Here is a 27,334-nt window from a genome sequence, read left to right as displayed (position 1 = left end):
ATCAGAGCATGTCGGCCTGCCCCAGTCTCTCGTTTTTAGACATCCATGCGTAGTACTTGTACAACAAGGACTCGCCCATGTCCTCCTCTCTCTCAACTGCCTGTACAGGCATACAGAATATACCGGATTCTCGCGCCCTTGCACCACCTTCGGAATATGATCCCGCCTGCAGCGGCCGCGCTTAGGTGACGAATGTCGTGCCAAGTGCTCTGCAGCCGCGGGTGAGACTGGGATTGGGCAAGGGCTGGCCATGGTCTGTAGACGGCTTGGTGGCATTGCTCGTTGGAACCGTTGAGCGCTGCGTATATACATGCGGCATCTCATGGTGTGGGCGAGCAGGGGGCTGTGGTAGCGCTGACAGCGCTTGATGTCGGGGCGGCGCAGAGGCTTGTGATTCCGGTGCTTCAATTTGTGGGTACGCAGATGGCTGTAGTGGAGCAGCTGATGGGAGTCCGGCTCTCGCTCTCCTAATATCCCCATCGTATATGGTGAGCCTCCTCTCGTTGTGTAGTGCATCGTAGGCGTCTTGAAGTCGCTAGCACTTCTCCGTCGATCCGCTCGCATTGTCTGGGTGGCATTCGCAAGCCTGGGTGAGAAAGGCATTTTCTGGTCTGGTCTCGTCTCGCCTCGCCATCTCCAGCGCCGCTGCTACCTCATGTGCTGTAATGACCCAATCTGTCGTGTTAAAGACTCGCCATCTATGTGGAGATCATATCAGGGTGAAAAGTCATGGGCAAAGAAGGGTATGAATCTCATTCGAAAGGTCTACATACTGGAAGAATATCGTTGAGCAGCAAGGCACGAACGTCCCGTATCCCACATAGTCCTTACACTAGCCGACTCGGCGCTTGGAATTCTGTACAACTATGCCAGACCCCGGCTTTCACACAGCAGTCCAAGCGATCATGAGTCTTGTTCGTTACCACCGTACCAGCAGGCCCACCAGCTGGCACCACGATCTGGAATTGTTGATCGTAAGAGAACGGCTGACCGTGAGGGTAGACGGATATTTGGCCATAGCCCTCTGAGAAGGTGTTAGCTCAACATTTTCATGACGGATTGGTGGACTCATAACTGACGAAAATTCAGATAGGCGTTAGCAGTATAATTGCCGTACGGAGCGTTGACATTATTGTACTGCATGACATCGTAGTACTTGAATTGGATGATCCCAGTGTCCTGAAAGTATGTCGTGGTGAAGTGGTTGAGCTCACCACGCTGACCGTAGTTATCGGCATACCAAGCAACGACCAGACTCTGGTTGCCTGGGCTTCCCGCGATGCGATAGTATACGCCTTGGCGTTGCCCTTGCAAGTATTCGAGCCCACCGTCCTGTGAGCCGAACGGCTGCACGAGAACTTGTTTTCCAGTAGCCACGTCATTGTAAATGAAGTAACCATTTGACCAGACATTGATACTCGCGCTGCAGTAATTACCGAGGCACATCTGCCAAGGCAGTATTACTGTCTTGCTTGTACTACCACCAGAAACGTCGGAAGGGTTGACTCCCGGCATGTCTGTATCCCAGGTTCCATAGATTGGTGTGAATGCCGTATAGGCTGGATCTTCCGCTTCCGCTGTGCATGTCGTGGCCACTCTGTCCGTGGTCGACGTGTAGGTGTTGGTTGGGGTTACTGTAGAAGGGGGCAAAGCTGTTGTCTGCGTGACAAATGCCATCCCGGTGGCAACCTGAACGCACGCTTGCGAGACGAGGCACTTTGGCCACCCCGAGATGGAAGCAGGGGTCGGGATCGCGCTTGCGGTTTGTGCGCCATTGATTGGCGCTCGTTTCCATTGCAGTCCAGTGGTTGTGACTGTTAGTGTGTGACTGGTAGAAAGTATGGTCTGCGTGCTAGTCATGACGGTCACTTGGCCGGACGGAGTAGCAGTGACGTATGCCGTACTCGTTGGCACTATATAGCCCAGGAACGAGCTGCAGAAGTCTGTGCCTGAAGCTTGGAGGTACGCGACGTCCGACGAGCCGATTGTGTATGGTACTGACTGAAGGGATGTAGTTGTCGTGACATATGTAGTGGTTTCGTCAACGGGTGATGGTGTTGAGGTGGTCGTCTGAGTCTGAATGATGGTGAGGCCAGAGACTGTGGTAGTAGTGGCTTGTAAAGATTAGCATGTGAACGAATCGATCTGGTTCTTCCTAAATGTACCAGCCTGATATACAGTTGAGCAGATATTCGTAGTCTGCGTAATAGTCTGTATGATCGTCGTTGCTGATGGTGTGGTCGTAGAAGCTGCTGTATATTAGCTGTCATGTTGCAGCTATAGCCTAACCTTGCTTCTACCCGTTTGTGTGACTGTTGCAAATATCGTATTGTTCCCGTCGACAGTCGTGGGTGTCCCTGTGGTGTACGCTGTGGTGTACGCTGTGGTGTACGCTGTGGTGTAAATACTCGTGGTGTCATTTTCGAGCTCGATAACCTCCGTGCTCTGCGTGGTCGTGATGGTCGCTGAATAGTAAGTCAGTGTTTCGCTTCCGGAGTGAACTCGGTTTCACTGACCCGTAGAAGTGATTGTCATGGTGGCAGGCTGGCTCACAATGGGACATGTGCTGCCGGCCGTCAAAGTCTGTGTTATGGTTGGTAGAGGGGTTGCACTACAGCTAGCAGACGACGTAGCTGTGATGGTCGCTAGCGAAAGCACAGTCGTCGTTGCTTGAGTTGTGTTACCGCACATAGCAGAGGCAACTGTGGTCACAGTAGCAAAGGAGACAACCGTCGTCGTTGATTGAGACGAATTTGCCGTCGAGTCCGTGTAGATTGTGTTTACGCTGGCGGGTCGTGTAGCTATTGCAGTAAGAGCGGTCTCTCTCTTCACGTGGCCTTGTGCAGTCGTCGGCTGAGCTGAATTGTAAAGCGTACATTGCCCGGCAGAAAAGTCAATGGCAAGGCAGCCAGACGTCTGATCGCATTTCAGGAGGCAGCCATTGACGTCTGGTGCAGCTACATTCGACACGGCGTTCCCAGCATACGCGCCCCCGTAAGAGATGTTGTATTCGTTACCATAAGTGTCCTCGCATAGAGTGCCGAAAGATGAGGCACTGGCTGGGACGTTGTCGCAAGCAGGGAGGCCTGTCGGGTGGCTAGCATAGATCTTGCTTTGGGTAGCTAATGTTGTTGTTTGTACGATTGTGGTTTGAACCACAGAAGCCGCCGTGAATGGACACGTTGCCTGCTCGATGACATAGACCGTGGAGGGCCCATAAGATAGAGTGAAAGTCGCGACGCCGGAAGTGTACAGGGCGGATGTTTGTGTTGAGCATGTAGATGGCCAGGAAGATGTTGCTGCGCGGACAAAGCTGGTTTCCAGGAGGAAAAGCACGACGGCCGACCACGACAACGATGCGTACATCTTCGACATTTGGAGTCTTGGCTAGTGTGCGATGCCGACGGGCGTAAACCAGGCTGATATTGCCGACGTATAGGGTGTCGCGTACTTGCATTCCTCGGCGAACAAACATGGCCTGACCAAACTTAGTGGAATCCTCACAACTCCACTTCGTCTACAGTGATGTATCCTTCCTTTGCTGATGACTCTGAACTGGGTGTAATCCGTCTCCATCGCGATACAGGTAGCGTGGGCTGCCACCTTGTCGACCGTTGCGTAGGTGGTGCATGGCGCAATTTCGCCTCTCGTCTGACCTCCTTCCGCGAGTGCAACAGCCCATCCGTCTTCAACATCATGACGCTGCTTGGACCATCGACGAGCTCCTTGACCTCTCGAGCAGATTTTGACTGGATACCCTCGAAAGTGTCCTTCAATCCATCCGCAAGATCCAGCACATCCTGAAAGACGTTGGTACTGCGAAACTCCTTGTAACGATCTATTCTTCCATTCATGAACGCATCCTGCTGCAGAGCAACGAGCAATGCAGCGAAGACTATCGTCAATAAACAGAAGATGAAGAACGGGATCGAGGCAAATCCCCATTGATAGGTCGTATCTGGTACGCACATACTGTATCGCTTCTGGTACATTGTCGTAAAAGTGACGTTTCCAAAGGCGAAATATTCAGCCTCAGAATCCTGTGTGGTCTCCGCATTACCCACAATGGACAATGTTGGCGAGGAGATGTTGTACACCTCACCCGATAGCGTGACCGAAGATGACATGCTTTGAACAAGACTTGTGGAGTTCGGCGGTAGGGTGAAGGAACACACGTCTGCAGGAGCGAAGACGAAGTTCTCGCCACGTGCAAAGTACTCCTGTGCTTGCTGGGCTGTCGCATTGGAGAGAAGTTCGGGCTGGATATCTACCTGATGCATTAGTACTGGATTATGGACTGCTCAGGGTCTACTTCCGACGTACAGCACGAGATGAGCGTCGAGTAAAGCGTGGTATGATTCGCTGTCCCAGCCGCGATAGACTCATAAGTGGCCCGGTCATCGTACATGTATATGGGGAAATAGTCCTGTAGACCAATACGTGAACCATCCGGAAGCACGTACATTGGCGTCGACCATTCCGATGTGGGCACCAAGCCTATGCGGAGGGGTGAAACCCATGCGTAAGGCGACAGTAGGGTCTGGTACCCGGTTATCGACGAGAGAAAGGTCGGGAATGAAAGAAGGTAGGCGGAGGTCAGAAGAAGACAGAGGAAATGCCTGCTGCTTGTCCTCTTGGCGTGGAAATTGGCCTGCCTTCGGCCAGTAACAGCACCTACAGCAGCTGCGGTGAGCGTAGCGACAAAGCTCACGCTGACCTGGTCGAAAGAGATCGCCGCGAAGACTGAAAAGCTGACGCCATTGGTTTCCATGACCCGGGAGAGACTTCGTCGAAATAGCGGATAGCACATCCGGATCAGAAGGGCCTGCCCTCCTCTTCCAACGGCGAGATCCCAGCAAATGTCGACGATTTTTGCTTGGGTGAAAGTAAGCTCGCCCACTCCGAGTGTAATGGACAGAAACATCGACTCATCCCAGGTGGAGCTCTCCGTGCCTGGCGAGTCCCACGGGAAGTGTACGCTGCCATCGGGCAAGCAGAAGAAAGAGTCTGGTGGATGACCCCAGTAAGTCACCACAACGCCGAAAAAATACAGCGACAAGTGTGGTCAAGGCCAGCAGGAGAAAGTATGGTAGAGCAACCGAGATCCAGCATTCTCGTATCCTCATAGCTTGCGATGAGTCGCGGAGTATGTCCTGTGGATTATTTCTCCGATGGTCAGGGCAGTCAGTATATGGTCCTTTGTGCTGCGCTTTGAAGTCCTTCCCAGACAAACTTGGCGGCTATATGTTTCACGTCTGGGGCCAGAAACGGCTCGCATCTTGGTGGCGGTTCTCTTCGCGCCAGCATGCAGCAACACCCTCAGCGCGGTCACTCGGGTAAATCAGCGTATCACTGATTGCATTAGTAGCTGTCCAGGGTCAAAGTAGTTCGAAGAGTGAGGTGCGCTTTGTCATTCGCAGCATCTGATATTTTCGTGACAGCCCGGTCGACCACGGCCGGCCTGGCTCGTGGCAAATCATAATTTTCCAAGACGCCTTCATCTTGTCGACCACACGGTGATGGCTCTAACGTCGCTGTGTGCCTTTGCCAACAGAACGATGAGTCGACCTTTGACGCTGAAGAGAGGAGAGTGGACGGGATGGTCTTCTGCCAAGCTTCTCTGTGCCGCGTCAAGATCACGCTTGGTTGCTGTAGCCACTGCCGCTCAGATTCCTCCGGATGAAGAACAGGTAAATCATGTGAACTTGTATAAGCAATCCATCCCTATATATTCAGAGCTTGCTATATTCCGCATAACTTGCTTGCGGACTAGACTGTAGTTAATGAGTATACTGTCTCGTGCACGAAGACAGACAGGATGTAGTGCCACTGCGTCCATCCATCACATTCGTGGCAGGCAGCAGCCATGTCTTGATACACATGGTAGGCTCAAGTTTCATTATTGGCCCGGATACATAGACAGCTTACTTGTCGATCATTGCGTGCTGAATCTTGCGGCGTCATGGATGGTAGATAAGAAGATGTCCATCTTCGTGCTTTTCATCTGCAACCATGCATAACGTAGCGATGGAAAGCGCTGGCAGTGCGTCACCGTCGAAGGGTCAGATCATACCGACGCCAACATATACGCAGCCATACTGGCGTAGCGAGCGCCATTGGGTCGACGACTATCGCAGCACGGATGCATTGCCTGAGGAATGCGATGTCGCTATCATAGGCAGTGGTATGTCAGGCGTGGCAACAACTTATCATATGTGCAAGCTCGCGAGCAACAACAAACCACGCTTCGTCATCTTAGAAGCACGGGAGGCCTGTTCGGGTGCAACGGGGCGCAATGGTGTGCGTGTGAACGCTGATTAAAGACGGCAATAACTTGCTCACCTTCGATAGGGTCATAGCAAGATCCAGGTCAACTCCAGCCTCGCATTGATTCAAAAGCATGGCTTGGAGCCTGCAGAGACACTCATCGCATTCATTCGTGCTCAAGTTGGCGCACTAAAGAAGGTCGTTGACGAGGAGAAGCTTGACTGCGAGTTCGAGCTCCGACGAAGCTTTGATGTCTTCTGCAATGAGGCCGAAGCGAAGGCAGCATGTGACGGTTACGCGGCTAGCAGACAGGCGGGACAGCTGTGGACAGAGCAGGTCCATATGCTGGACAAAGAGCATATTGAACAGGTGAGCTTTCAGCAACCTTCCATCAACACAAGCTGACTAGCGAAGGTGACCTCCATTCGAGGAGGCAGAGCAGCTTTCTCGGTACCGGCCTGCTCATTATGGCCGTACAAATTCGTCACGCAGCTCTTGGGTGGCTTATGTGAACGTGGTCAGATCAACTTGCAGACAAGCACGCCGGTGGTTCGTGTTGAGCATGATAAAGTCAGCAACGTTTTGCACACGGCAAGAGGGAATATTCGGGCCAAGAAGGTGGTGTTCGCCACAAATGGCTATACCAGCGGAATTTGCCCGATTTTCGAGGACCGCGTCGTGCCGTACAAGGGCACAGCGTGCCATATCAAGCCTAGAAGCCCAGTCTCGCCTCACCTAGCCAATACATACAACATCCGGTACGCGCCAGGGTCTCGAGTCGACTACTTGAATCCACGCCCGGACTCAGGGATCGTCGTGGGGGGCGGCAAATGGACGTTTGAGCATAATCGCAATGCGTGGTACAACAACTGGGACGACTCGACTCAGCTTCCTGAAGTCATGCCGCATTTTGAGAACCTGATTCAGCAAAGTTTCTTGGGCTGGGAGGACAGCGCTGCACAGGTAGATATGGTCTGGACCGGCATCATGGCATGTACGCCTGATGAGATGCCGCACGTCGGTCCAGTCCCTGGTTCGGATGGCGGGCAGTATGTGATAGCCGGCTTCAACGGGGGTGGCATGTCCCATATCTTCCTCGCGGCTGAAGGTCTCGCAATGATGCTGGTCAACGACATCCCCTTCGCAGAGACGGGCCTGCCGAAGCAGCTGGAGAGCACGGTGGAGCGTCTACGGCATCGAGACTCGCAATGAGGCAAACCCATGAGCTCAGGGTCGTACAGACGCACAGTGGTATGCGAGATATGCTGAGTCGCTGACTGTCGAAGAGTCCAGAAGAGAGGAAGGTTTGTGGTACAGTGCACGTGGATTCTGCAGGAGAGTGGTACTCGGTAGCTTCTCTTTCACGTGTCTTGATTCGGCCAGTGCCGCATCCCAAATAAGACGAAACTCGCCGGGAAAAGCTCAGGTAATTTCCCTTTGTGAGTCCAAGAACGTCGTGATTGGGCAGAGTGCACGACCTTTCGGAGAACAAAGTTCCGAGTACCCTGAGCTTAAATCGTTACTCTTTCCTGTTCCTGACATGTCAACCAACACTACTGCATGATGGCGAGCTTCACCATCATGCCAACACTTCTCCGAATTACGTGGTCGGTCTGCGTGAGAGTACGAGAGCAGATCTCAATTCTCCTCAAAGGATCTCCGCGTCAAGCAGCTCGCATATAGACCATCTAGATTGCGCTGATGCCCATGCTATACGGCCTTACGAACTGGTATTAGCAGCAAGCCACCTTCAATAGCTTCACCGTCGGCAGACATGAGACGCTCGCGATTCCCAGCACTGGTTGTCAGTGCTCATGGGGATGTCTGAGAGCAACCAAATTAACGTCGACTTGTACTACTTCAGAATAGGTGCCCGAATCGCAGGTCTAGGCCGAAGCGCTGTAGCTGGAGTGTCCTGTGCTATATGCGAGCCCCCGTAGACAAGAAGTGTATAACAATATTGCCAGGCCCGGGTGATCTGCACTGCTCAGCAATAACGCCAACAGAATTTCTCAGCTCTCAGTCTCTCGTTTTACCGACACATTTCCTCATAATGGCAAGGATACTCATGGTTGGCCTGTTCGTCGCCGCAGCGCTGGCGAACCCCATCGATGAAAGAGGCCTCAACTGCCAGGCCTTGGACGATATTATCACCATCATGCACGCCCAGCGTGTAGCCACGCCCTTCTGCAGCACCGTTCTCCAGATCCCGACCATAACCCAGACATCCACCTGCACTTCAACACCCAAGCTGGTGACCGTGAAGAAGACTGTGGATGTTACCGACACCGTGACAGCATTCACCACAACCACTTTCTACGGTACGACCACCGTCTATCCTGTTGTTGCCATCAGTACCACCTCCACTTGTGCTTTGGGCGCCACTATTGTGCCAACGACTATTACCGCTGCCACGACTACAGCTGCCGCCCCAACCAAGAAGGCCAAGCGTGCTGCACAAGGCTGGCCACAAACTACCACTGCCATCGGCACCCCCACTTGTCTCGGCAACTACAAGGGATCCGCCTTGACATCGGCTTGCTCATGCCTCAACATCCCGACCCCGACCTCCGTCGTCATCACGACGACCACCTTGCCCACATCGACGATCACAAAGGTCATCGCGGGTACATGCTCAGTAACAGTCACCAGCACCCTCTCCACGACCTCCTTCACATCAACCTACAGCGCAACGCAGTTCTACACCAGCACCTTCACCATCCTCCCCGCCCCAACCAGCACCGTCACCCTCCCCGACGGCGAAGTCTATGGCGTCTACAATAACCTCGATTTCGCCGGCCAAGATATCCAGAACTTCTTCTGCTATAAGAATGGTCCTTCGGCACCAGCACCCTTCCAACCATCTTGCCAGAGCTTCAATGACTGTGTGTCCGAGTGCGGATACTACAACGACCAGAAGCTGGGCGCTTCGCAGAATCTCACCTGCGGTGCTGTTGTGTACAATGCTCCTGCTGATGAAAGCTCGGGCTCTTGCTACTTGAAGACCGGGCAGACCGGCTGTGGCTCGACGAACAGCCTGGTCAACACTGGTGTGTTGCTTCCACTTATCCCTAACGATGTGCAGTAAATGTATCATTCGACAAAGGTAACTTAACGATTGAAAGAGGTGTTTGGCTGGACTTGGTTTGGTGTAGGAGGGTAGGATATTCTTGCACATACATGGAGTCTCGTAATGTAGAAACATTCGGGCAGTCCCCTCTTGGAATTCTAGCTTAGGTCAATGTACAAAGCTTCTTCGTTTTGACCATGACTCTCATCCAGGCCGTCTTCACACAAGGCCAAGAACAAGCTCTACTTGCCTTTCCCATCCTCAAGATAGTCAACGCTGAGTTTATGCTCGCTAGTAGCGGCTTGATCACGCTCCAGAAATGCTTTGAGACCATTACCGTGCTGCAAACTCTCCTCGCCTGCTTCCGACGACCTCTTTCTCCGTTTCGTTCCCGCCGCAAGAGCATCTGTCCTATCGAGTGAGTGCTCAGTAAGCTCGCCATTGCTGCCCCTACTCTCTTTAAGATAGCCGGTTTTCGTTGGTGGCGGAGGATGCACAAGCGAGTCATCCACGAACGACCAGCCCGTCGCCTTGAGCATCTTCCATTTCTCACCCACTTTCACTCTGACCAAATCACCCGTTGCTACACTGTCTTCCAGGGAATCATGCCCGCGTTCACCACCTTGCTGGATGGCTCGACGAAGGTACTTTGAGCTGAGCGTTTTCAGACCGTATCGTGATGGTAGTCCTCGTGGATGCGGAAAGAGTATGACTGTGTCCACTATCGTCGGATGACAAATCCGGACGACGTTGAGGTCATTGTCGATGGCGTGTCCGATGAGAGGAGTCTCGGGTGCCAGGTAGGAGCACAGTAGCTCGCGAGCCTTCTCCGGCGAGTCGACAGTGAACATGATTGGTCGGGTTGGTGGCGTGCCCGATGGATCCTGCTGCGACGGTGATTCACCTGCCTGGTATGACACAGCATTGGCCATATCCTCCGGCCACACGCCACTAAATCTGCTGTTCAGATCGAGCACAACACCCAGCGGCCGCACAAGTACGTCGAACAGCGGCTTGCCTTCTGGCCACGAGACCGCAGTGATCCGAATCATCTCCATCCCAAGCGTGGTATAACCCATCTCACAGTCGAAAGCCACAGCTTTGACTACCCTGCCGTGGTTGTCCTTCGTGGGAGCATCATTTGGAGGAGTGACGATAAAAAGCATGACTGCAGCCAGCCGTGCTGGTGAAGACGCCTTGAAGACGTGGTGCTCGAAGGTTGTGCAGCCCGCGCTGCCTAATAGCTCATTGCAGCATGGATAGTAGGGCTCCTTTGGTCCTGTGTCGGCTCGTGCTTTGGAAGGAAATATCTTGCGCATCGGGTGGAAATGGCAGCTGCCGTTGGAAGTGAGAAGACCTTCGTCGTTGCGATTTGGAAAGACTCGAAATCGAGAGGAACATCTATCGCAGACCTCGTAGTTCAGGCTTTTTTCAACCGCTGCTGCTGCTTCCGCTGCTGCTTCTGCCGTTGGTGGAGTCACAACGTAGCCATGCTTCTCCAATGGCTGCTGGTTCTTGACGATTAGATGGGTCAGGACCGCTGCCTCTTCTGCTGGTGTCAAGCCTGTCTCGAGAACAAGCGGAGGATCAGGACCTCCGACTTGCTTCGCGGTCTGTTGCGGCTGCTTCTGCTTGAACAAAGCTGTCGTCTTGACGTGAAGGACCCAGTCGTCGGAGCTCATCTTCTTGTAAGCAAAGATGCGGTTCTTGATGACGTTGGCATACACATTTCCAGACTCTCGTGCCAATTTCTCTTCTTCATCAAGTGCAAGCTGCACGGCTTCAATGGGCGACAGTAACAGCGCATCCTTGGACGGGACATCCTTGCGATCAACAAGTTGCTGGCTCAAGCGCACCATTTCTGCATGCAATAGTTTGAGTAGTTGACTTCGCTTCGCATGGCCAGCTGGGTCATTGGCGATCAGGCGTGGATTCAAGGTGAGAGGTTTGAGTGCACCTGCAGGCTGTGTTGGCCTGGACGACGCAGCGGTGTTTGTTATGGGAACAGCTTGGCCGTTTGTCTTAGCCGGCGGTGAGACAGGGCGTTTCAGACTCGCAGGTGCCGCAGGCTTGGCATTTCCAGCTTTGGGAGGTGCCTGCTGCCTCTCACGTGATAGCTGCTGGCGTATGAGATCTGCTTTGCTGGGTGGCTTGTCTTCTAGGTTCTCATATGTCACTCGTCGTCGCTTAGACGGCGGCTCACTCACATCGTCATGTGCAGGCGATGAGTCCAAGCCAGTCTGCCGTTCTGAGTGAGGTAGAGGTGCTGCTGCTACTGCTGGATTGCTGTCATGAGCAAATATGCAGTAGGTTAGACTGCATGAATCTCCTTGGGGGCATTGAATATGCTTGAAAAGGTTCGTGGTGGAGAACACCATAGTGACGCCTTGTCTAGGTACCGTGAGATACTCGCGATGTAGATATTCCAGACTGTGTGGTCATATTGGGTGATCAGGCAGCTTTGATGAAGTGAAGTGAAGCTTGGTGTACTGATACGAGGCCGATGTTGATCTGATAAGTCAGCTGCTTCCGAAAAGATCAGCGGTCGAGTGCTTCCGTGACTGGTGAGAGTATGAATGTGTATGACTTGGCCGTTGCATAGATGAAGTATCAAATGACTGTGAATCTTGCCTGCGCGTGTGAGACAAAGATGAGATGGAGTCGGTGCAACGCTTACCACTTCCGGCCGCTTAGAACTATAGGAAGCAGCAGTAACAGCAAGGCGCGCCAAAGGCTCGATGCTGCTTTCTTCGTCCTTGCTAATACGATTACAACTTCTGAGATTGTGGCGAGACTTGTAAGACCTGTTTGCAAGCTATGTTTTGAGGACAAGAGAAGCCGGATGTGTGTTTGCCAGCAAACTCCGGATCGCAATCTGCACGATGCCGTTCCGAGCCGGCGATTCAGATCTCAATCACGCCGACTTGGACGTCATCATTTGCGCCAGTGAGGCCTACGCGTGCGCCGATATAGATCAGACGATGGCTCCGTCGTGGGACCTGTACGGTAGGTATTCGATCTTGTCTACGTTCATCTCGCTTCTAGCCTGCCATCCGACACCATACATTGACATCCGAAGATAACACTCCGGACATAGACGACTCCCAGGCAAAGGCTGGTTAGGTGGCACGACTCTGTCAGGATGGCAGCAGAAGAATTTCAGCAAGACGCTGCGAAGGCGACACACTTGGTAGTACTTATTCATGGTCTATGGGGCAATCCAGTCCACCTCAAGCATCTTCGAGACACCTTGGCTACACAGCGAGACGGCGAGGGGCTCTACATCCTCTGCCCACGGAGCAATCGGGACAATTACACGTATGATGGCATAGAAGTCGGAGCAGAGCGCATCACCAACGAGATTCAGGAGACAATAATAGAGCTGAAGGGCAAGGGTGCCCAACTTAGCAAGATCAGTGTCAATGGCTACAGTCTAGGTGGTCTGGTGGCCCGGTATGTTGTGGGGCTGCTATACAAGAACGCCATCTTCGAGACGTTGAAGCCGATGAACTTCGCCACATTCGCCACACCGCACTTAGGCGTGCGGACACCAAGGAATGGCTACCGAGCCCAGACGTGGAACTTCTTGGGCAGCAGGACGCTCAGCACCAGTGGTCAGCAGATGTTTCTAACAGACAACTTTCGCGAAACGGGCAGACCCTTACTCGCAGTCATGGCCGATCCTAACAGTATCTTCGTGCGAGGCTTGAGCATGTTTCAACAGAGAAGTGTGTACGCCAACACGATCAACGATCGCTCTGTGCCATTCTACACGAGCGGCATCAGCGCTGTGGACCCTTACGTCGATATGGATAAGGTAAAAGTCCATCCCCTACCCGACCAAGAGCTGCCAGTCGTGCTCGACCCGTCAGAACCAGTCACCGTGCGCAGCGGACCTGTTATCAAGGCACCCGAGACCTGGCAAGAACGCTACCTGCTCAGCCAGAAGACTCGCGAAAGTCTACCCTTCTACGCCTTCCTCTTCACGATGGTACCAATCATGATACCTCTCTTCATGGTCAACGCTGGCGTACAGACATACCGCTCAGCTCAACGAGTGCGTTTGCATGAGCAAGGGCAGCTTATCGACCTCAAGCGTTATCGCATACCGCTTCTGGAAGATGCGCAAGCCGCCCAAGACAGGATTATGGAGCGTCTGGCTACCGAACGCACACATCTAGCCGAGGAGAGTCCGTCTGGATACCTGCCTACGCCGCCTCCTGAACCGAATACTTCCTCATCCGCGAATTCGTCGTCATGGACACTCGTTGGCACGACAGCGTCGGAAAAGCAGAAGGAGGAGCAGAAGAGCAACAAGTCATCTTGGCCTACTCTAGCGCTGACGGACGACCAGTTTGAGATGATCGACAATTTGGACAAGCATGTGAACTTCACCAAATATCCGGTCCATATACAGAAAGTGGTAAGTCAGAGACTGCATACCCCAGACTGAGACTTTACATGAAGCTTTTGCTGACCACACTGTTATGTAGCGCCATACACATGGTAAGTACATTCTCCGACAAGCCCTCCAGCGAGAAATTGTTGTGATGACTCCGATACTGACGGTCATTCCACTCGTAGCTGCCATCGTCGTCAGGACAGCGAGTGAATCTTTCAAAGAGGGTCATGTTGTTAGCACTCACTGGGCCAAGAACTTTGCCGATTGAGTCTCTATGGATATTGAAGGTACAGCCCGGACTCTGGCTTCCCAGGATACCATGAGTTCTACTGCGTATCACCACGAATCTGCAAAGCAAACAGCTTATGATCGACTTGATCAGGCCCTTGAACCGGAAATACCATCGCCAACCTTACACCATTCTAAGACGTTGTGTGCGCCGACTGTCCAGCATTGCACAGCTGTCGTAGCGGTCTTTGGTATCAACTTCGATCCTCAGGACTCGCTGCCTGTAACAATGTCTCACCCCGCACGATGCTGGACTTGTGGACAAATTTTCAGGGTGTAGAGCTTCCTGGACTGAAGCAAGACCAAAGGGACTCAATTCCAAACATGACTGGATACATTCACCTGCTGTGGAAGCCCGTACCCTTTTGCCAAGACTGGGCCTGCCCATTACTCAAAACTGAGGCCCAGCAGAGAAAACTGATGACAGGTGGGAGCATGGAGTAAAGGAGTGTTGGGATGACACTGTAGAGGAGTACAGGGAGGAACTCGAGTAGCATAGCGAAAACCTCGTACGTGCCTACAGCTGTTGCTGATATAAAGTCCATTGTAGTGGTGCTCTAAGTGCTGGTTAGCGACTGCGTATCTTCAAACAGATCATGATGCTTTACCTGCGCAGGTCGCCCTGTTTTGAGTCGGTGTCCTTGCCTTGCCTACCGAAAGTGTGTTGACCTGCCTTTGAGTTAATCGGCTTTCCGAGAACAAGGAGATGTCCGCATTGAAGGTCACTACTATAACTTTCATGAGTCTTTATAGCCTGCCGGCGCATGTGAAACCACATGAAGATTCCACGTGCTTTTCGAATCGTCATGTGAAGTTAAAAATCAGATGAGTGAGCGTGACAATCATTCAAGTTCAAACCTGGAAGCATTCTCTACCATCAAAAGTTTTCTATTATGTCCCGTCCATATTGATGACCAGCACCATACTGGCGTTCAGCCAGTCGAGATTGTAAGCTCACACTCATTAGTGTGACGAGTAACGCCCAATCATACTCCTCTCTGAGCCTTCATCGCGCCATATTGAGACCACACCATGTAGCCTGCCCTAATGATCCCTGCGACCGCTGCGATACTCTGGCTCACAACCATGCAGACGACCGTCGAGGTATAAACCTCGACCGGCCAAGTGGTTCGAGGGCTGCTAGGTTTCGCTTCCCGATTCGCGCGAAAGGCGAGGCTCCGGTCCGTGAGCAAGCAGATCAGCCACATAGCCTGCACGATGATAGCTAGAACGGCGACGAGTGGCCAGACATCGTCGCATCCCTGGTCTGTGAGCTGCACGCCGAGTAGTACGAAGATACTGTAGATGGGTTTGAGCGTGAGTAGAAGAGAGACGACGAGATACCAGCAGCCGATGCTGACAAGGAGCGGACAAATCGCGTAGAGTATGGCGTATACCAGCTCCGGAATGCAGTTGATCATCTCAGTCAGGAGCTCGCGAGAAGCAGAGGCAGTGGCGGATATGGTTGCCATCTTGCTGAAGTCTGGCGAGCTTGTCAGTGATCGTAGTGCTTCGGCACGGCGTGTGAGTGCCACATCAAGTATCTGCCCTCGTGTGGACTGTGTCTTACCGGATTTGAGGTTGACGCTACTGTGGCTATTGGTATGGCTATGTTTTCTCTATCGGATGGGATGATTATTGAGAGTACGCAGTGTCAGTTGTTGTCGATGACAGGTCTCGCTCTTGGAGGGAAGCTTGGATTTGTAACCCCTGAACGACCGCGGTCGCATGCTGAGGGCCCATATAACCCGCGCCTTTTCACATTGAGATCGTGTGAATGGTATCGTTGGGGCTTCGAGATGATGGGTTTCAGCAGACCAGAGCTTGACATATGCTAGCTCGGTATGAAGTGCTCGAAAGTGATGGCATGAGCGCCGATTATCGCATCAAACGAGGGCTCCCTTGATTCCCTACTTGACCAACAAGGCGGTCCTGGAGATCGAATTGCTAGTCCGTCATCGTTGAGCCAACCTAGTCATTCTTCTTACCCTAGCTGAACTGGCGCCATCCGTCTCTGCAGAGGGCGGATAATATACCCTGTATCTCGCAGACGCAATCCCAAGGGTGCCCACCACGACCTCACTAGCAGCCATGCATACAATCACAGAAGTAAAAACCTTCACCAACTACGGCATCACAGGCTCATGAGCATTGTGACTGCCATTGGGGGCAGGCGTCAACCCAGGCTCGAGGGCTGCAACTCCCAGCCATAAGATTTGGAAGAAAGCTCCAAATGTAGTCGACAGTATCCATATTTCATCGCAATCGTTCCCTTGGTTCAGTGGGATTCCCAGGAGGCGGAAAGTATTGTTGATCGGCTCCGTTTTGCGGAGGAATTGTGTGAGACCTAGCCAGCATAAGATGGCTACTGTCGGGGAGAAGACGAAGTTGAGGATCTTTAGGAAGTGGTTGTAGACCTGGACGAAGATGTCTGAGGTGGCTTGTCTGGTCGCTGTGATGGTATCCATAATTGGTTGTTGCTGGTGGCTGAGCAGACGAGTTCGCTTGAGGTCAGTTCAAAGCGGTCCAGGATCAGTATGTATGCTGTACGCATGTTACTAAGTCGTTTCCTTGAAGACATCGCGGATACATATCCGCCTGATAAGTGACTTTCCGCTCAGAACAACGAAGGATCAGTACAGCGTAACTAGAGGCACTCCGCCACCTCAAGCGTCCGCGGGTTGTGAGCCGTGATGCCAGCAAATCGCTTGGAAAAGACATGTGGTCGCGGAATAGTAGGCTACAGTATGACCACCTTTCTCGACGAAGAAGTAGGAGCTGAGTTGAGCTGATATCCTATCATGAAAGTCAAGATGATGACCGAGCAAAAGACGAGAGCCTCGGTTTCGATACCCGCGGTTATGGTTTCCCAAACTATCTCCATTTTCCATCACCATCACCATCCAAGATGACCTCGTTACTGTATGTGCCGTGGCCAATAGATCTCCCAGCAGGCTGAAGCATACTCTATGGGTCCGCCGATGTGGACGAAAGATAACAAGAGCTACATACTCTTCGGCACTACCCTCCAAATGCCTCCACCAAGCACCGGACGACCGCGAGTGCTCCTGTTCGATATCGGTGGTGTCTGTGTAGGTCATGTCAAGCTCACAGCAACAGCAATAAGACTCGTCTGACCGTCCCAGGTCGTCTCCCCCTTCCAAGCAATCCTCGACTACGAGAAATCCAAAGGTATCCCACCAGGCTGGGTGAACTACTCCATCGCAGCCAGCAGCCCCAATGGCGCCTGGCAGAAGATCGAGCGCGGCGACATCCTTATGAATGCCGCTTTCTTCCAAGAATTCAAGTCCGACTTGAGCGATGAGAAACGATGGCGAATATACTACGCCAAACACTTGGCCGCGACGCGAAAAGAGAAGCTCAGCGATGCAGCGGAAGAGGCAGCATTCCAAGTCCCACCTGTACCTGATATTGATGCCGAGTGGTTATACTGGGAGATGATGCGGATAGCGCGAGAACCAGATCCGTACATGTACCCTGCGCTCAAGAAAATGCGAAAAGCCGCAGATCAGAGTAATGGGAAGCTTATCCTGGCTGCTCTGAGCAATACCTCGATCTTCCCGCGTGACCACCCTTACAACGAGAATATCTATGCGGGAAGCCGGAACAAGCATCTAAAGGATATCTTCGACGTCTTCATCTCGTCCGCGCACGTAGGGATGCGGAAACCGGATGAGCCAATATATCGGTATACGATTACGAGAATACATGAGTTTGTCAAGACTAAGTATGGTGGGCTGGGTGTCAAGGCGGAGGACTTCACATTTGTGGACGATATCGGGGCGAACTTGAGGACGGCGAGGAGGTTGGGGATGAGTACTATCAAGGTCCAGCTTGGACGGGCTGATAAGGCCGTTGAAGAGTTGGAGAAGCTCACAGGACTAAGTTTGAAGGATGATGCTAAAGCTAGATTGTAGACCACCATGATCAACGCTCAGAGAGCTACGGTTCAATGAGATGTACACAACCCTCTGAAGCTACTTTTCGAAGCCCCCTCGCTGACTGCTTTCCCTCAATCCTCGGACCTACCACTGCAGCGTCGGAACACCATAGCTCGGCCATGCGCCCGGGTCTTGCAACTCATCATGTTGCGATCGGCATGCCACCGAGCAGGTCAGAGCGGAAAGCTGCTCCCCCAACTGTGTAAGAGCGCCGGCAGTGACTATGTCGACAACTTTCGACGTCTTCCAGAACGATGCTCGACAGCTTCAAGACGTAAGAACGGACGCTTGGCAGTTGATGTATAGAGCATTACCCGTGCGTCTCCGCGCTAGTGCAAGGCGACCGCGTTGAATTCGACTGTGATATGCACTTTGTTGACCCTCTCGGAGCGCTCACATGTAACCGTTTGTCGTGCCTCGATTCCCATTGCTTGACACGACGGCTCGAAATCTCTGCATGCCTGGCTAGGCACCAGTGCTTGTAATCTCCATCATGAGAGCACACCTCATTTCTTAGTAGTCGTCGCTGTTGCTGGAGCAGCCGTGCCAGAAGGTCCTATCGTCACAGTAGGAATCGGAATCGCAATCTGTCCCGACGACGGCTGGAACGACCAAAACGAGGCGATAGTATCGAAGGACGGCATACTGATTCCACTTCTCTGATGTCTTACAATACTTAGTGTAGAATGGAGATGATGGGATATGGAGCTGAACCAGCGTCTCGACGTGCAGGGCGAACCTTTCTATATATGCTGTGCTCACCAGATACTGCTCGATGCGTAGAGTTGTGAATTCCACATTGCGTAAACGGAGCTAGCGAAGCACGACATCGACGCTTTCTTACCAAGCACGAGATCGCCAGCATTTTGACTTGACCATACAGATCGTTCGTGTTTCTGCTCACGTATCCTGTTCGCGTAATCATTATTTCGGTCTGGCGTCCGTTCATTTTTACAAGGACGTCGTCTACTAATACAAGCATGTCCCCATTACATCACCAACCGCTCGAACATAGATATGCATTGGACGGGATGACCTCGCCGCCAAGTCCAGTGATTACAGGTCTTTCACATAACACAACATCCATCCTTTTCGTTCCTACCATACCTGAGAATATGCTCATGAATTGCCATCTCCGTCCTGTCCAGCATCCACTCCAAAGCCTGCTCAACACTATCCCTCGGCTCGCCCTTGATCACAATCCTCACCTCCCTATCACTCGAGCTCCGCTTCACAAGGACAGCATAATGCTTACCAGCCATTGAACCCTGCGAGAAAGGAATAGCGACATTCTGAGGAGCGCCGGCACGTACAGCTTCCTTCTCGTCTGCAATGCTCATGGTTGCTGGAGCTTTGGCGACGACGATTTCCAGGTGGTCGGTTGCGGCGCGGTCATTGTTGTATTTTGGCTTGAAGCAGGATGCGTTTGCTATGATTTGTGTTCGTAGATCTTGAATTGTGCGAGTGAAATGTGAGGGTAGTCCCTGCGGTGTGATGACTGCGCTCGAGGACGAGGCCGCTGCTGTCTCGTATGTTGGCAGATCCATGATTTCGATGCCACCTCAATCCAATCTACTGGCAATTATCGATTGCTACCGTATGCTCAAGTGGCCCCGCCATGAATAGATATCAGTCTTGTACGAGGCTGTACAGGAAATCGGCCGCCTCTGTTGCTCGCTGCGCCACGAACCTTGGCTTCTGAATTTCAGCTGTCGTTTCTTCTCCCGCTTCCTCCGCATCTTCTCTATCCTGTCCAACCCATCAAGATGATCAATTAGTCCCGCAGAAAGTTAGACATACGACAGTAGTATTTTGCAACGTCAATGCGCAAGCTACGGGCAGCGGAACGGAGTCACTGATCATGCTATATCTCTTCTAGACCGACACTACCTTCATGGAGGAAGTGGCGATTCAAGACCGCTTCACATACCTTACTCATCGACTAGGCACATGGATTGCGGGACTCCGCGCCGACTGGCATGGGGCTGATGGTCTGCAGAAATTCTAGCTTCAACGTAGGTTGGCAGCCGCAATTTTCAGAGTCACCCTTCTATTGCACCCTGAGAGAGACAGTATCTCACTTCACCACATGACTACAACGCCGCCGACAAGAGCTGCGCCGTCATGCTTCCGACTGAATGCGCAGGTGTAGGCTATGAGGCCGCCGCTCGCGCATCTGACATACTGCTCATTGCAGAGACGTAGTTCTTCGCAATGCATGTCACAAAACGAGATGCTCGACTGACCTCCTATTAACAAGACCGATGGCAGCTTCGATGAGCATCCTCGTGACTTCTTTCAGCATCTATTCGAGAAGCTGGGTGATCTCGAGAGCGTCTTGTTCCTATACGAGGGCAACTTCCAAACATGGTCAATGGAGATTCAGCACGTCCTCGCAATGAAGACCCTCTCGCTGCTACCACAGTCCGGTATACTGCCGTTTCCGAACCAGCAGATAGTAGCTCGAACCATGGTGCTTGATCGAAAGTCGACCTCGTGGGTGCGTACTCGAACGCGCACAGCCAATCGCACGACGACACGAAGGGGTTTTGACGCTATTGGAGAGAGCTGCCTAACCCTTCGCCTGCTCGATCTACCAGCCAAGCTCCGACGCTGCATTATGCGAGAGAGAGCCAGTCCTGCTCGTGTGCCAATTCGAAACTTTTGGATATCATCAGGCAGCCGCCTCTCTCGGAGCTGTAGCGTATCAGCGCTACTTCGAGCCTCTGACCAAATAAATGACGAGACGTCCACGTGTACTACGGCATCAAAGATTTCATCTTCCAGTCCTATAGCTTGTCAAGACATGACGTTCTTGCCGAGTCGATATTGCCTGTGCGGTGGTACCTGAACAGTGGCGTGGCGTTCAAGCATCTTCTCTCGTTGATTATGAAGAGCAGCTATCGAGAAATGTCCCCTGACAGTTCGACATGTGCTAGACCGGCATTTGGCTGGAGAGATGAGAGGACGAAGCGTCAACAGCAAAGGTCTTTCCAGATCTCCACAGCTACGAAGCGCTGGTTGAGGGCTACAGGCTCGGCTTTGATCTCGAGGGCTAGGCGGTAGCGATGTGCTGCTGTGCTAACCGGCCTGACTGGGCCGTTCTCCAGAATTACTTGTAGACCATTGGGAGACGGAAGAGGTGGTTATAGTCAACGCAGGGGGGCGTGCATGTTGGGGATGGATTTGAGGATCACTCTAGGCAGCACGCGGCTTTGATCTCTTCAGCTGGGGGCCCGCAACGTGCAAGCAAAGTGGGAAAGAGACAGGAGGCCGATGAATAAACAGGCCTTGGCTCACTGCCGATGTCTCCAAGTGAGCTGCTTAAATGTTATGTCTCGACTCTCTTTCCTCCCATATTCCTGCCAACGAAAGGGTTTCGTATCAGCAAACAGAACCCAACCAATAGTAGCATTGCCGTCTGCCGGCACAAGGTTTCGCCGGACTATGGACGGAACGTGGTCGACCCGAAAGCCAATTGCGTGCTTTCCTCGTTGCTGCCACGTGTGTGCCAACAAAAATGCAGCGTTTCAACTATCCGCGTGCTTCTTAGCCCTCTACTTCATCTCTTGTTCTCCTTGTACGCGCTTGATCATATTCGAGGAAAGATGAATATACAGTCCATGCAGAGTGTTCTATCGTGTGCGCTTGTGGAAATGTGTGGAGATAAGAGGCCACGCGAGATTAATTACCAACTCGTCAATGGCGCGCGACTCGTGGACGGGTGGAGCATCGCTTGATCGAGGTTTTGGCGGACCGTACCATGACGGCTTAACCTAGGCATCGGGATTCATTGCCTAGGCACGATAAGGACTCGAGGACGAGCGAAGATCGGATTGTCGTCTTCTGTCACAGCACCTTTACTGGTGCACTACCATAGTGGCGGCGTAGTCGGACAGTGACAGCGACTGTTAATATTGATATGCGTGGAGGAGGTTTGTGCAAAGTCATGCATTGCGTCTTGGCGGCATCAGTAGCGTGCGAACCGTGATGAACGGCTCGATGATCCTAGCGTATCTGCAAGCCCTTGCCCATCAAGGAAGCAAACCAGCAGCAGTTCTACGAATCGCCTCCTGCATCTTCCAATTGCCGCATCTCCTGATCAACTTCTCCTAATCATCAGAACGATGACGATATCATTGTGAGCCGCACCTACCTCCCCTCCTGCTCGCCGCGAGAGGGTCACACGGCGAAGACTTTCACGGCATCTGCGAGTGTTTCAGAAGCGGGTGAGTTGGGAGATCGGCGACATAGTTCTACTCTTGTTCCCGGCCCAAAGCATCGTGTCGAACGACTCAGGAAGCTTGTTCCATTACCCACTACTGCCCGCCGGCCGAGGTTTTGGCAGGCCTGGTCAATTCATATACCATCACCAAGACCTACATCTCCAACTGCCGCATTCGCACACATTCTTTTGTGTGTGCATTCCCTGGTTCGGTTTGAAATATAGTAAATCGAGTGCTGAGGGCTTGTGCGGTGTTCTGGGAGCACGCCCTGATCGACGCCTGGCAATCCAAGCTTGACTTGGAGCCTCATCCTGACCCTACTGTCTCTGTTACAGCAACGAAATTCTGCACAGCCATTGGCATCACAGACATCGGAACTTTTCAGCACACGAGACCAACGATATCGACAGAGTGTGACGGCGTGGCTGAGACATACAGTAGCACCATCGACTCGCCGATCCACGCTTCTACCAGGCATTACACCAAGAGCCCAACCCCGCGTGCGCAGAAGCACCACCTACACCACTCAACCACTCAATCTTCAGAGAGTCCACCCACGAGACGCACAGCATCGTAATATCGCATCACCACACCTTGCCATTTTCGCCCGGCCTCCCTGTCCGCACCCGCATCACGCAACGTGCTGGGCGCTCGCTCGACCGTGGACACCATCGAAGGTTCGCCCGCAGCTTCGCTACCGAAACCTTACGCGTATCTCACACTTTACACACCTCGTGGCGCCCGACGGGTATCCTGCGCCCCGCTCCACACACACCCGCTACTCTCCTACTCCAATACTCTCTCACACCATCATCGATTCCCGCGTTGCGTTGCGGCGGTGAATGGCCATTGCAAGAATCATGTGTTTCGGCAATGCACAAAAGGAGGATCCCGATGCGAGAAAGAATCGGGAGATTGAGAAGCAGTTGAGGGAGGATCAGAGGAAGCAGGCCAAGGAGGTGAAGTTGCTGTTGCTCGGTAAGCAGGAGAGGTGTATGGTCGCAGAGAGGAGAAGGCAGCGACTGACCGTGACACACAGGAGCTGGAGAGTCAGGCAAGTCGACGGTCCTGAAGCAGATGCGCTTGATACACACCAAAGGTTTCCAGCTGCCAGAACGAAAACAATGGAAGGTCACCATCTTCCAAAATCTCTTACACGCCTTTCAGGTGGTGTTCGGTGCTATGGAAGAGCAGGAGGTGGACTTTGCGGAGCCCAGTAATATCGTAAGTGTTGGCCTGCGGCTGATGGAGGACGGGCAGCTGACATTGCGTAGCGCTTCGCAGAGATCATAGCAGCAGACCCGGAAATCGGACCCGAAGACTCCATGCCATTGGACTGCCTCAATGCTTTCAAAAGCCTCTGGCGAGACCATGGTGTCCAGCTTGCTATCAAGAAAGGCAATGAATACGCGCTACATGACAATCTGATATAGTATGTCCTCAGCAGAACTAGCTCATGCGCTGAGCTGTACTGACATCTCACAGCTACTTCTCCGATATCGACAGGCTCTTCGCGAAAGATTACCTGCCCACTGACCAAGATATTCTCCGAGCACGATTACGAACAACAGGCATTACAGAAACCATCTTCGATACTGGCAACCTCACATATCGCATGTTTGACGTCGGTGGACAGCGATCAGAGCGTAAGAAGTGGATACACGTCTTCGATAACGTCCAGGTGGTACTCTTCTTAGTGGCGATCAGTGGCTACGATCATGTGTTGGTTGAGGATCGCAATGGAGTAAGATCTTGCGCAATTCATATGAGGGAGGATGTACCGCCATCATGCTAACACACCCTGCAGAACCAAATGCACGAAGCGCTCATGCTCTTCGAAAGCATCGCCAACAGCAAATACTTCGAGAAATCCGCCCTCATCCTCTTCCTCAACAAGATCGACCTCTTCCGCGAGAAAATCACCTCCGGCACCGCACCCATCCGCACCCACTTCCCCGACTTCAACGGCGGCGACCGCGACGTCGAGGCCGGCCAGGACTTCTTCGCGCGCAAGTTCAGGGGCCTGGTGCGCGACCCAACGAAGGAGGCCTATGTACACTTCACCAACGCGACCGATACGAACCTGCTGGACAAGACGATGAAGAGTGTGCAGGATATGATTGTGCAGCGGAATCTGCACCAATTGATGCTGTGAGCATGAGCCCTCCGATCCGAATACCCCCCTGTTTCCGCGAGCGCGTATACGAACGAGATTTTGCGAGAGAGACACGGGGAAAGCGCAGCCGGCGCTGCCTATTCTCGATGACATTTGCAAGAAAAGAGTTTCTGAAGTTGTGGAATTGTGCTGCGTTGGATTGCAAGAAGAGCTTTGTTCTAATTCATCGATTTCTTTGCAGAATGTCTTGAGGAACCGCCTGGCGACGAGAAACAGCAGTGAGGAACGAGTGGAACGGGATGGGAGAGAAACGGGAAGGAAGGGAGAATATTGCATTGCGTGGAAATGGGACAAAAATGTCACAAGAGAGGAGCATTCTATGGGCTTAGCGGAAGCGGGGAGGACGTTGATCTGGAGCCAGCAAAGCTCTGATCGAGGATATGGCAGGCATATAATCGCAGGCGGAGGATAGAAAAAGCAAGCTTCGCGCTGTGTGCTGTGTACCTTACCCAATTGTCGGAACAAGGGCTGGACGATGGCGTTCTACGGCGCAACCCCATTTTCCTGAAGTACAGTTCGGCTCTGATCATCAGGAGGAGGATTGGGCCTTTTTCTTCTTCTTCGAGCGAGCGAGTTACGGCGCGCCTAGATTATGCCGCTGGGGTCAGCGTTTCGGTGGCGGCGGCGATGGCTTCGCCACTTAGGGATATTTCGTCTGCTGCGGCGGATGTTGTATAGATCATGTTGTTCTCTTTTAATTTTTTGAGTCACTCTCAACTTGGTCAGTCTCCTTTTTCAGATGGCTCGGGGTGGCCAAGGAGAGGCTGATGTGGCGGATGCTGGTGCAGAGGAGCAGTGAACACTCGGCTTGACATCACTTCACGCGCTCACACGTACGTATGGATGTGCTTACCGGTGAGCAGAAAGGACAGTATTCACTTTCACATTTGGTCACTGATGCACAGCTCTGGAAAGTGACGCGCTGGATTGTCTATTTCTTACTTGCTCCCAGTACCACTGAAGCCGAGTCACATCATCCTGGCATATTCACGTCCATCATAGATTCTTTGACGTATACCGAACGAGTGAGCACAATGGATCAGTCCTGGATATCACCCTACCTACCCACCCGACCCACGGAACCGGGCGATCCAGTCTTAAGTCCCCAGGACCTGGAGAGTCTCCGGGATAGATTGATCGAGCTGACAAGACAGATTGGCCGCTATCCTTATAATGTGACTCTGTGGGTCAGGAGAGCGGATGTCTTGAGTCAGTTGAAGTACCCTGAGTCGGCGGCGGGGGATGCTTGGAAAGCGGGTTTTCTGGCCGGGAAGATGATGGAGAAGTGTGAGGAGCGGCATGATGGGCGGGAAGCCAGGGCTGGGAACGACGAGGTTGGTGGACGGTGGAAGTTGGGGTTCAAGATGGGGTTTTGGATGAGGGAGGCGGATGTGAAGATGGAGGATGCGGCGGATGACGAGGGGGGATCATGTTTCGAGCACGAAGGGCACTACGACTTTGACGAGAATGACTACCGATGGCAGCGCCTATCTGATTTGCGGGAAGAAGCACGATATCTCCAAAATAAGAATCTCTATTACTACCCTCAATTCGAAGAAGGCCGATATTATTCCCGCCTATACCCATGGATGGAAGCCCGACACCGATATCGAGACGACCAATTACTCGAAACGATCAACGCGGAATTCGAGCAGCAAGCGCGAGATAAGGGCAGGGGAACAGCAGATTGTGTCATCCGCCGCCACGCCTTCGGCCGTTCATCAAACTCGGAAATGCCTTCGGATCCACTCTCCAAACCGACGAGCGACATCCTCGGCGTCTTCGCCACACACGACATCCCCGCCCACACAACCCTCATCCTCGACAAGACACGAACATGGGGTTGTATTGGTCCAGGCACTGGCTCTCACCCCCAGAACCTCGCGAACCTCCATGGCGGAATGGGCTGTTCAGACCCCATTCACCCTAAATTCCCAGAGGAGACGGTAGAGCAAGACCTCCGCTGGATCCGGGATAGATGCGGGAAGGAGGCCGCAGGCGTACTGCTTTTGTGTCGGTTGCTTGGGGAGACCCTACAGAAGCGAGCTAGTGAAGCCGAGGAGGACAATGAGGAGTGTCAACAGACCAGCGGCGGCGGCAGCAGCAGCAGCAGCAGCACGATCAAACACCCACTCGACCACCCACTCCTAGCCCGCCTAACCCCGACCTACCGTCGGACGAAAATCCAGATCTTCTCCCTGGAAGAAGACATCATCATCCCCAACCTCTTCCTCCTCCAAACCGCGGGCATCGACATCTTCGCCTCTCCCCAATACGAAACCTGGACGCTCTTCGAACTCGCCGCCCGCTCCCGAAACAACAGCTGGAGCAACCCGCTCCATTCCTGCATCTCCCCGCTCTTCAGCCTGTTTAATCATAGTTGCGAACCGAATGTGAGCTGGGAAGTTGGGCAAGGGAATTGCACGAGTATGAGGATCACGACATCCCGAGCGATTGAGGAGGGGGAACAATTTTTCGTTCTCTACGACGGCTATATGGCTGATGAACCACTGAAAGCTCGCCGGAAAAGAATGAGGAGGTGGTTGGACGCGGAGTGTTTGTGCGGGAGATGTGTGCGGGAGGAGGCTACGGAGGCGGCTGCGGAGGTGGTGGAGGAGGAGGAGGTGAAGAGGATGGAGGGTGCGCTGGCGGCGGCGGCGGCGACTGTGCAGGTTGGCGCCGCGGTAGGAGATGGCGCGGGCAAAGTGGATTCGCCAATGAGTAGTCGACGCACCTCCCCCATCCCCTTGCTCTCGGGAGCAGCGGCGGCGATCGCAGGCTGGGATACGGCGCCTAGTATTGTGTTTCCTGAAGATCAGGACTCGGCCACGGGGAAGCGACCGACGTCCTCCGGCTCTTCTGGCTAGGCTATTAGGGATGGTCGCCGGAGACGACACCTTATCTGAGGGGAGCTACTACGGTCGCTAGTGCCCGTTAGGGCTC

At 52.9% G+C, this 27,334-nt stretch overlaps 10 protein-coding genes across 10 annotated transcripts; 6 read left to right on the top strand and 4 right to left on the bottom strand.

Moving 5' to 3' along the window:
- Positions 1 to 1,068: 1,068 nt before the first annotated feature.
- Positions 1,069 to 2,535, bottom strand: LTS14_009254 (uncharacterized protein; the record flags this gene model as incomplete). The annotated part of the gene is made up of 3 exons (XM_064841937.1): positions 1,069 to 2,076; positions 2,290 to 2,465; positions 2,517 to 2,535. The coding sequence occupies 3 exons, from the start codon at positions 2,533 to 2,535 to the stop codon at positions 1,069 to 1,071; spliced, it is 1,203 nt and encodes a 400-aa protein (XP_064690447.1).
- Positions 2,536 to 3,500: 965 nt separating this feature from the next.
- LTS14_009253 (uncharacterized protein) lies at positions 3,501 to 4,771 on the bottom strand (the record flags this gene model as incomplete). Its single annotated transcript, XM_064841936.1, has 2 exons — positions 3,501 to 4,267; positions 4,324 to 4,771. The coding sequence occupies 2 exons, from the start codon at positions 4,769 to 4,771 to the stop codon at positions 3,501 to 3,503; spliced, it is 1,215 nt and encodes a 404-aa protein (XP_064690446.1).
- A 1,241-nt stretch (positions 4,772 to 6,012) lies between these two features.
- On the top strand, positions 6,013 to 7,479 carry LTS14_009252 (uncharacterized protein; the record flags this gene model as incomplete). Its single annotated transcript, XM_064841935.1, has 3 exons — positions 6,013 to 6,300; positions 6,352 to 6,636; positions 6,760 to 7,479. The coding sequence occupies 3 exons, from the start codon at positions 6,013 to 6,015 to the stop codon at positions 7,477 to 7,479; spliced, it is 1,293 nt and encodes a 430-aa protein (XP_064690445.1).
- An 841-nt stretch (positions 7,480 to 8,320) lies between these two features.
- Positions 8,321 to 9,355, top strand: LTS14_009251 (uncharacterized protein; the record flags this gene model as incomplete). The annotated part of the gene is made up of 1 exon (XM_064841934.1): positions 8,321 to 9,355. One exon carries the CDS (start codon positions 8,321 to 8,323, stop codon positions 9,353 to 9,355), a length of 1,035 nt encoding a protein of 344 aa, XP_064690444.1.
- Positions 9,356 to 9,579: 224 nt separating this feature from the next.
- REX3 (RNA exonuclease 3) lies at positions 9,580 to 11,779 on the bottom strand (the record flags this gene model as incomplete). Its single annotated transcript, XM_064841933.1, has 2 exons — positions 9,580 to 11,585; positions 11,737 to 11,779. The coding sequence occupies 2 exons, from the start codon at positions 11,777 to 11,779 to the stop codon at positions 9,580 to 9,582; spliced, it is 2,049 nt and encodes a 682-aa protein (XP_064690443.1).
- A 700-nt stretch (positions 11,780 to 12,479) lies between these two features.
- Positions 12,480 to 14,007, top strand: LTS14_009249 (uncharacterized protein; the record flags this gene model as incomplete). The annotated part of the gene is made up of 3 exons (XM_064841932.1): positions 12,480 to 13,760; positions 13,831 to 13,843; positions 13,922 to 14,007. The coding sequence occupies 3 exons, from the start codon at positions 12,480 to 12,482 to the stop codon at positions 14,005 to 14,007; spliced, it is 1,380 nt and encodes a 459-aa protein (XP_064690442.1).
- A 3,001-nt stretch (positions 14,008 to 17,008) lies between these two features.
- Positions 17,009 to 17,965, top strand: LTS14_009248 (uncharacterized protein; the record flags this gene model as incomplete). Its single annotated transcript, XM_064841931.1, has 2 exons — positions 17,009 to 17,119; positions 17,174 to 17,965. 2 exons carry the CDS (start codon positions 17,009 to 17,011, stop codon positions 17,963 to 17,965), a joined length of 903 nt encoding a protein of 300 aa, XP_064690441.1.
- A 1,091-nt stretch (positions 17,966 to 19,056) lies between these two features.
- Positions 19,057 to 19,536, bottom strand: LTS14_009247 (uncharacterized protein; the record flags this gene model as incomplete). Its single annotated transcript, XM_064841930.1, has 1 exon — positions 19,057 to 19,536. One exon carries the CDS (start codon positions 19,534 to 19,536, stop codon positions 19,057 to 19,059), a length of 480 nt encoding a protein of 159 aa, XP_064690440.1.
- A 3,539-nt stretch (positions 19,537 to 23,075) lies between these two features.
- On the top strand, positions 23,076 to 24,370 carry LTS14_009246 (uncharacterized protein; the record flags this gene model as incomplete). Its single annotated transcript, XM_064841929.1, has 5 exons — positions 23,076 to 23,193; positions 23,255 to 23,439; positions 23,490 to 23,647; positions 23,701 to 23,959; positions 24,023 to 24,370. 5 exons carry the CDS (start codon positions 23,076 to 23,078, stop codon positions 24,368 to 24,370), a joined length of 1,068 nt encoding a protein of 355 aa, XP_064690439.1.
- Positions 24,371 to 25,230: 860 nt separating this feature from the next.
- On the top strand, positions 25,231 to 27,258 carry LTS14_009245 (uncharacterized protein; the record flags this gene model as incomplete). The annotated part of the gene is made up of 2 exons (XM_064841928.1): positions 25,231 to 25,246; positions 25,394 to 27,258. The coding sequence occupies 2 exons, from the start codon at positions 25,231 to 25,233 to the stop codon at positions 27,256 to 27,258; spliced, it is 1,881 nt and encodes a 626-aa protein (XP_064690438.1).
- Positions 27,259 to 27,334: the final 76 nt, after the last annotated feature.

Source organism: Recurvomyces mirabilis (assembly GCF_035927965.1).
Source record: "Recurvomyces mirabilis strain CCFEE 5264 chromosome Unknown scaffold_30, whole genome shotgun sequence".
Classification (NCBI taxonomy): domain Eukaryota; kingdom Fungi; phylum Ascomycota; class Dothideomycetes; order Mycosphaerellales; family Teratosphaeriaceae; genus Recurvomyces; species Recurvomyces mirabilis.
The sequence above is the reverse complement of the archived record's forward strand: the minus strand, read 5'-3'. Positions and strand labels throughout refer to the sequence as shown.